Source organism: Choristoneura fumiferana, chromosome 8 (assembly GCF_025370935.1).
Source record: "Choristoneura fumiferana chromosome 8, NRCan_CFum_1, whole genome shotgun sequence".
Classification (NCBI taxonomy): domain Eukaryota; kingdom Metazoa; phylum Arthropoda; class Insecta; order Lepidoptera; family Tortricidae; genus Choristoneura; species Choristoneura fumiferana.
Genome location: NC_133479.1, coordinates 13,190,810 through 13,198,430, shown reverse-complemented (window position 1 = coordinate 13,198,430; position 7,621 = coordinate 13,190,810). Strand labels below are relative to the sequence as shown.

Below are 7,621 nucleotides of genomic sequence, written 5' to 3'. Positions count from 1 at the left end.
TTTTGAAGTCTGCCTCAGCACGAGCCAGCGGAGTGATTGAAGCCCAATCTAATTATAGTACGTATGTGAGGTAGACGACTAAAGGTCCACTCCTGCTAGCTAGTGCTGAGGCACCGATTTTAAACTGGTAAAAAATTACTTTCATGGTCTTTTGTAGTCGGTTCAATTATTTGTTATATTTTTTTTATCTGTGACGTCTGTTTCACTTCACATTTTATTCGAGATTCATATTCGTAAAGCGGAAAAACGCGAAGTTTCTGGCTTCAGCACCATGGACACTGTATTTTCTATGACTACTTTTAATATAACTAAAAATAAATATGCGAAATCAACCTCAGTAATGTATATCTTCGGCTTGGCGTGCAACGTCGGGTTTAAGTAATCCGTTAAGTGTCGCAGTATAATTGACTCTGAGAACCGTCCATCCAGCGCTGATAGTTGTCCGTTTGTTCCATCGAATGAGAGCACCATCACCACAACTGCTCCATACTGGCGGAAATCTCGTTGAAAAACTGCCAACCAAATGGGCAAAATTTTTATAATTGCGATAGGTATAAATTTACGACCGGATAGCCAAGTGGTTAGAGCACCTGACTATGAAGCTTGAGATCCCGAGTTTGATCTCCGGTCAGGGCAGATATTAGTATAAATAATATAAATGTCTGTTCGAGTCTTGGACATTGTATGAATTATTTATAAACAAAATTACTATACTCACTCGCGACCTTAGGGTAGTCTATGCGGGTGAGCAAAGTAAATTGTTTATATTTCATTGATGTAGATCTCTGCAAAACAAAGCCAGATTCAATCAGTTGTTGTATTTGAGTATGCATTAGTATGTTTAAAACCGTTTCCCAGTACCCATAGTACAAGTTTTGCTTGGTTTGAGGCTAGGTCAATTGGTTGGTGCCAATTGTCCTATGATATGAATAATTATGAGACAATAAATAATGTTTTTGTACACATCGGAAAATATTTTCTGTTTTATACTTTAATGAGTCCCGAGTAGACAGTCTACTTTAACAAGTCCGTTCAGTAGCGGTGTAGGGTGGGGCGCCTGAAGCCTATACCTTCTAGAAAATTCCCAATAGTTGGGGCGCTGTGGAATCTCGCCCAGGGCACTGGAAATGCTAAAACCGGCACTGAGTCCGTTCGACGAACTTTTATGGACTTACATTCTTGACATTTCTGATCTAATTGGCTGCAAGTTAAATCCGTGTGGACATCAACTTCAAATCTAAAACTTGTGAAAGTTTTTACAAGTTCAGTTACGTCTTGGTTAGTCAATTCTATTATTCTGCAGCCACCAGGCGGATCACTCAAAATTTGCACGAACATCAGCATTGCGTTCTTGCGAAACCTGGAATTGTTTACACCCAACTATACTTACTGTGCATGCAAAAAAAAATATTTTTAGTTTGCCATGGTTTTCTTAGTCTACTTAAAAAAACTGAGAATTATGTTTGTAAAGTACTAAGAATGTGACAAATAATTAATTTATTATTGTACTATTTTTCTATTACAAGCATTCCAATAAGTCAAAAATCAATCAATTTCTTATATTTTTCAATGTTTTTGAAGGAATAAGTCGGGCTTTAATGCAATCAAAAACACGACGACGGCCTAAAAAATATTTTTTATTTGATTTATTTAACTATTTTTAAGGCAGTCGGGTTTTTGATTATATATTTTTTTGTTGCACACTTTTTGATGTTCCTGTAAAAATTATAACTTCAAAGTGTTATAACGCTTCATATCGGAACGGACTATTTAATTATCTATTAGCTTTTATTATAACTATATTGTAACAATTTTCAAAAGCACATTACTCACCAGACTGCCCGAAGGAGAGACATTTTATTTACGAGTATACTAACATGAAAATGCGTGTAGTTTCAAGGACAGATTTACCTGTCTAATTCGTACGTAATCCTTGCTCTTGTAGTTATCCTCGTAGCACTAGCTGATTGGCTTGTTCCTTCACCACTGCTGTTGTATCCTTCGTTGTCATTTTCATCTTCTGATTCATTCTGAGCGCTTCCAGATGCACTTGATTTATTATATCTAATGCCACCAATACCATCATTAAACGGTAAAGCACCACATCTCGGGTCAAACGTTGGACCTGTCATTTTATTAATTGCCTTTGTTACTTCTCTCACTGTATTGACAGCAGATTGGAACCAAGACATGTTGGCAAATAGCAGACTATCGATGTTTTATCATCGATGATACAGAAACAGATATAATGCACGCTCGGCGGTATCGGTGGTTTATTTGTACTAACCAAGATAAGGAAGTCGTTTGTATACCTATATTAAAACTAAAGAGCGAGAGCGCCATAAGCAATGGTTTTAGCTTTCCTCTTTAATATGTGACAAAATTCCGTTTTCCAAATATATTGTTTATAACTCGTAAGATCTTGCTATCAGAATTGTCGGTTTAGTCTCTTTCTCATATTCTATTAATATTTGATGCAATTTTTTTTTATTATTATAACTTATTTTGTACGTACGTAAAAGAAAAATACAGTATTACAAGTTGAATATGATGGTACAAAGATTGCGCATAACAAATCGATAAGGGTAAACGCCATATTGTTGTCTCTACCACTCTGCGATTATAATAACGAGCAGAATAAAATAACAGAATAATCTTATATGAAATAAAAATATTAATGATGACTCGGGTTTCGGTTTTGATTAAAGGATGATTAAATATGATTCCTCTGAAAAATAACGAAGTTGAAAGAGAAAGAAAATAAAAAAATACAAGGAGTTATTTACGTTTCGTATTAATTATTGTTTCGTTTTATTTTTTGTAGTTAGTTGATTGTAAAAATATGAACTTACCTAAACCTTTAAAAATATGTACCGTAGATTCTTATTTCAAGGTAATAACAACAAAACATATTTTTGAATAGCTGTAACGGATAAATATTTTTGCTCTTGACTGTACCTAACGCTTCTGCCTAGGTGTCAAGGTTTCTTGAAATAGAAACTCAAAAATAGTTTTTAACGTTGTCAACTCGAGTAAAAACAAGAGTTTAGAAGGGATATTTATGAAACCATCTCGTCAGTAATTCCTGCAGCGATTAGTAGCAAATTTGAATTCCATTTGAATTGAGATACACATTTAAACACACGTTTCATCATTAATTACACTAATCACTAGAAGGAAATTAGCTAAACTGCGGCTCTTACGCATGCTATTTGAAGAATTCTAATCGTTAGTAATAGGAGGAAAGAAAATGAGTTAAAGTATGCTAATAGTTGCTTTTGTTCCATTTGTAAAATAAATGATAATAACTTTCATAATAGACGTTAAAAGTTTAAAGAAAAAACGATAGCAACAGACTGTTATGATTTAGTGGTTATATCATTATTTACCTTGTTCGTAAAAAGTTACAAACGTTTCATATCAAAATATAAGTTCTTTTTCAGGTAAAGGCAAATGTAAAAATGATATATTATTACTTTTCAATGTTTAGTTAACAGAACTTGAGAGTTATAAATAAGACGGGAACTCTGTGTGTTAAATTCATGTTATTTTATGTGACAAAGTTTTACTATGTCGTCTGTACTTATTTTGTTTGATTATTACATGTTGGTGACTGGCTTATTTGTGATGTTCTTAATTTAAATTCTCTGCAATTTGAATGACAGAGTAAAACACGAGTAAAAAGAAGTCATTTGTTTTAGTTATCAGATAAGTAACGCTAGTTTGTATCATTGATTCCCTTATGTATAAATATTATATGTAGATAAACCATCTCAAATATCCGTTTTTGTAATTATTTAAATCGTCAAAAGACTGTATCACTGATATTCGACAAAACAATATCATGAAGAGTACCTGCGAGGCTGTTATGTCCACTAAGCAGCCAGATTGTTTGTTTTGGTCTGTGTAACTTACTGGACCAATAACATGACATTTATTTTTTTAAATTATGTATTCGACTAACAGTACGTGGTAAGGCTGATACTAACAAATAATATGGATTTTGTGATTTGAAATAGAATAATTTTAATTAAATTTAATAAAAAAAAATGCATTTAAAAAAAGTGGTGAAACAAGCCCTTAGCGTTACACTGCTATAAAAAGGACCCTTTTCGTTTACTCTTGCGATTTTGTTATAAATAGTAGGAGTCATTGTCCCGCCTTATCTAGCCATTCAGTAGTAATATTCTTGAATTTTATTATTCTTTCATCATAATCACCGTCATCAACTCAAGACTAAAACTGCTGATCATTCACCTTGATTCACGATTGATTTTGCCCTATTTCCAGCCAATGACATCCGGTGATCTTTAAAATATTCTGTCAGTCTTTTTGCGGGAGAGCTACTAACACGTCTTCTTCCGCTACGTGGTCGTCATTCCACAACAATGTTATATGATCTAAAATACATAAGTTTATATTTCTATTCAACAGATCAATGAACTGACAGTTTAGGAAAGCCCGACTAATTGCTGTTTATTAGCATAACAGTAGCGTTTGATATTAGCCGCGAATTATGGAAATTAACATGACGAAAGTGTAAAAATTTCGGATGTTACAGAATATAATTGAATCTGCGCTTCAAGGGTATTTTATTTATAGAAATAAAAATCGTCGAAGTTTTTTCTGCTGTCCTAATGTGTTGACGACATATCACTGTATTGTGAACACCTTTTTTTTTTTTTTTTTTTTTTTTTTTTTTTTTTTTTTTTTTTTTTGTTGCCCGGGGGAAATCTGCCACCAGATACCCCATCATCACGGGGAGGCGATGAGGTTATGTGGGGTTTTTACCCACTAAAACCCCCGGGATGTTCCTTCCTCGCCGCCCTGCCAGCGACGCAGCGGTACAACGGAATAACCCGCTACATCGCCAGGAGGCGGTTATCCGTTTCCGGATTCATCTTCTAGGGGAGCCATTCTTGAACCCCCTTTCCCACCAATGGCATGCTAGGAACATTTAGCACGCCATTCTACTCGAGGACCTTGCACTTGCGGGTCACGGACGTCCCCGTATCCGTGGCCTGAGGTCCTTAGTTAAGGTGGGAGCTGGCGATCTTGGGCGATACGCCGGCGCCCAGCTCTCTTGCGGCGCACAGGGTCTGCTAGCGAGTTAGACTCCCTGGCCCGCTCGGCGCTTTCCTTTTGTGACATCACTTCCTCACAGAAGAAAATCGCCGCTCTCCACACATCCTCGCATTTGGTCATTTCATGAACCAGGGATGTTAAAGACAAATTGGGGCCCACGACCATAGCAAGATCTTGTCTCTCGATTGCCCAAGCTGGGCACACTTCTAGTGTATGTTGGGCAGTGTCTTCGGTACAACCACACTCATGGCACACTGGAGTTGGCTCTCTCCTCGCGATCTTATACAGGTACCTCCCGAAGCATCCATGCCCCGAGAGGACCTGTGTTAGCCGGAATGTCAGTGCGCCATGCTCTCTCTCCAGCCAGTCCCTAAGCACAGGGCGGATAGCCTCCACTGTACGTATACCTGCAGTCGGGTGCTCCAGTCTGGTCCGCCAAGTGTCTACCGCAGCTTGGAACAGCTCCTTCCTCTTTGCAAGTATTGTGAACACCTAACCTAACCTATTAAACAATTTCAAAATCGTAAAAAAGCAAAAATCGTAGGATCCTGATGCTTACCTCATACCTCATTACGTAAAGGTGGGGTTCGAGCCCGGGTTCGCACCTCTTAATAATGACACAACTATTTAACGACACAGTAGCATCAAATTATTTATAACACTTAATCATAATATATATTTAATATTAATAAAACTATCCTTTGCAAGACATTCTTTAATAGTGTAGAATCTTTTTTTCAGTAGCCAATTATCCTATCCTATATCCTATATTATCAGTCTGGTTGGATATCTTGTGTTAAAACTACATTCTTACATTTTTAAGTTCTTTAAACAGATTATAATTGATTTCACAAGTTATTTCCAATATGTATAGCGATTCCGAGGAGATAAAATCATAACATCTAGCTAGTGGTGTTTATGATATAACTACTGATAGACGAACTGCGCAAGATAGATAATAATATAAATACCAGGCACGATAAAAACAAAATACACTCACTTAAAAATATGTTTTTGCTTCATCGAATAGGTAATAAAAAAAGATTATTGATCATTGAACTAAATTAGGCTAGTAGGTCGAACTAATCATGCAAATACAAAAATGGGCAAGACGTTAGTCAATCTTATCTGACATGTCTGCGATCAACTCTGTGATGGTACGAGCCGTACGTGATCGTCTATTTATATATTTATAAATATAAGAGAGTGTCCTAGAAATTTTCAGGATCATTCCCCGGAGTTTGGGTACACTTCAGTAAAAGCAGTAATTTTTATTTAGTTGCACAGTGATTTACGCAGTACACTTTCTGGATAAATAAAGAATCAGGAATATCAATCATTCAGCCGGATTACGTTAAACGGGTTTTTATCAGTAACAAGGTAAAGTACAATTCAATAGAATCTGTCAATTTTCTACATATTTAAGACACCCTATCGTGGGCACACTTGATTATATATGTCCCTGTTGTTGCAATTATCATCTAAAAGGAATCAAAAAAGAATTATAGTCACATTACAAAGCCTTAGGCAGCCCGGTGTTTATATTAGTAGGCTGGAAGTGTCTACAGGATTGTCAGATTCTATTGAATTGGAGTTTAGTGAGAATATTGAAATCAATGAAGATACTGTTCAAGGTAGTGAGACTACCTTTACATGATTTTATATACACTCAAGATACGCGATCGGGTTTTGTGATAGATGGTCATGAAACTTTATGTGAGGCATTTGTACATCTCACCAGACAACCGGTCTCACTCTGACACGGGGGAACCCTACGCCAGTATATGGCCTTGAAAGTCAAGTTATCGGGGGGCAGTTCTGACCTCCTTTCGCTGAGAAGCGTTTATAATTGCACATCCTCGTAAGGTGTGATCTTTTCTTAGGCATAAAGCCTCCCCCAAGTACCATTGGTTTTATTCAATTATTATTCAATATGTGATATATTTGGTTTGGCCAAACCAAGGTCGGAGGTCAGCTGCATAAGACATGGCGTGTATGCGTGTGCCCAGAAACCGCCGCTGCCTGTTATCGAGATATGTACTGAAATTTATATAATCAATCCCGGCATCCTTTTCTCCGCCACCTTTCCAGTGCCCAAACATCGGAAAATAATACTACTGAAACACTAGTCCCACTCTCAGACGTCTAGTTAGTGCGTCATTAAAAGAAAGAATTGTATACTTATCGGGTGTCCTCTCGTACACGTCGTAGACTCGAAATTCACGTTCATGATAGATATCGGCTACTGCCTGACTTCGTTAATGTACTCAACTCTTCGACTCTCAAATAATATCAAATAATATCTCGTTAGGCATTACACTCTTGTTAGCCACCACTCAATAGGTATAGCATCGAGCATTTACTCAAGTCGGCCTTAAAGAGGCCTATTCTCTCACTAGTGACCAGGTTGTGAACACACTTGTATTCCCTTTGAATTTATTTGTATTAGCGTGATTCAATCTCACTGACGTATATAGAAAATGTTAGAACTCTCCTCGACATAACGGGAATAATGATTGAGTGCGTTTAGGGAAAA

General features: G+C 36.7%; 2 protein-coding genes across 2 annotated transcripts; both read right to left on the bottom strand.

The window, feature by feature from the left end:
• Nucleotides 1–38: 38 nt before the first annotated feature.
• Nucleotides 39–2,236, bottom strand: LOC141430553 (uncharacterized). The gene is made up of 3 exons (XM_074091303.1): nucleotides 1,912–2,236; nucleotides 1,176–1,360; nucleotides 39–512 (listed from the first exon to the last, which is right to left on the bottom strand). Exons 1-3 carry the CDS (start codon nucleotides 2,190–2,192, stop codon nucleotides 226–228), a joined length of 753 nt encoding a protein of 250 aa, XP_073947404.1. The 5' UTR covers nucleotides 2,193–2,236; the 3' UTR covers nucleotides 39–225.
• Nucleotides 2,237–5,034: 2,798 nt separating this feature from the next.
• LOC141430512 (uncharacterized) lies at nucleotides 5,035–5,656 on the bottom strand. Its single transcript, XM_074091233.1, has 2 exons — nucleotides 5,645–5,656; nucleotides 5,035–5,556 (listed from the first exon to the last, which is right to left on the bottom strand). The coding sequence occupies exons 1-2, from the start codon at nucleotides 5,654–5,656 to the stop codon at nucleotides 5,035–5,037; spliced, it is 534 nt and encodes a 177-aa protein (XP_073947334.1).
• Between the last annotated feature and the right edge of the window lie 1,965 nt (nucleotides 5,657–7,621).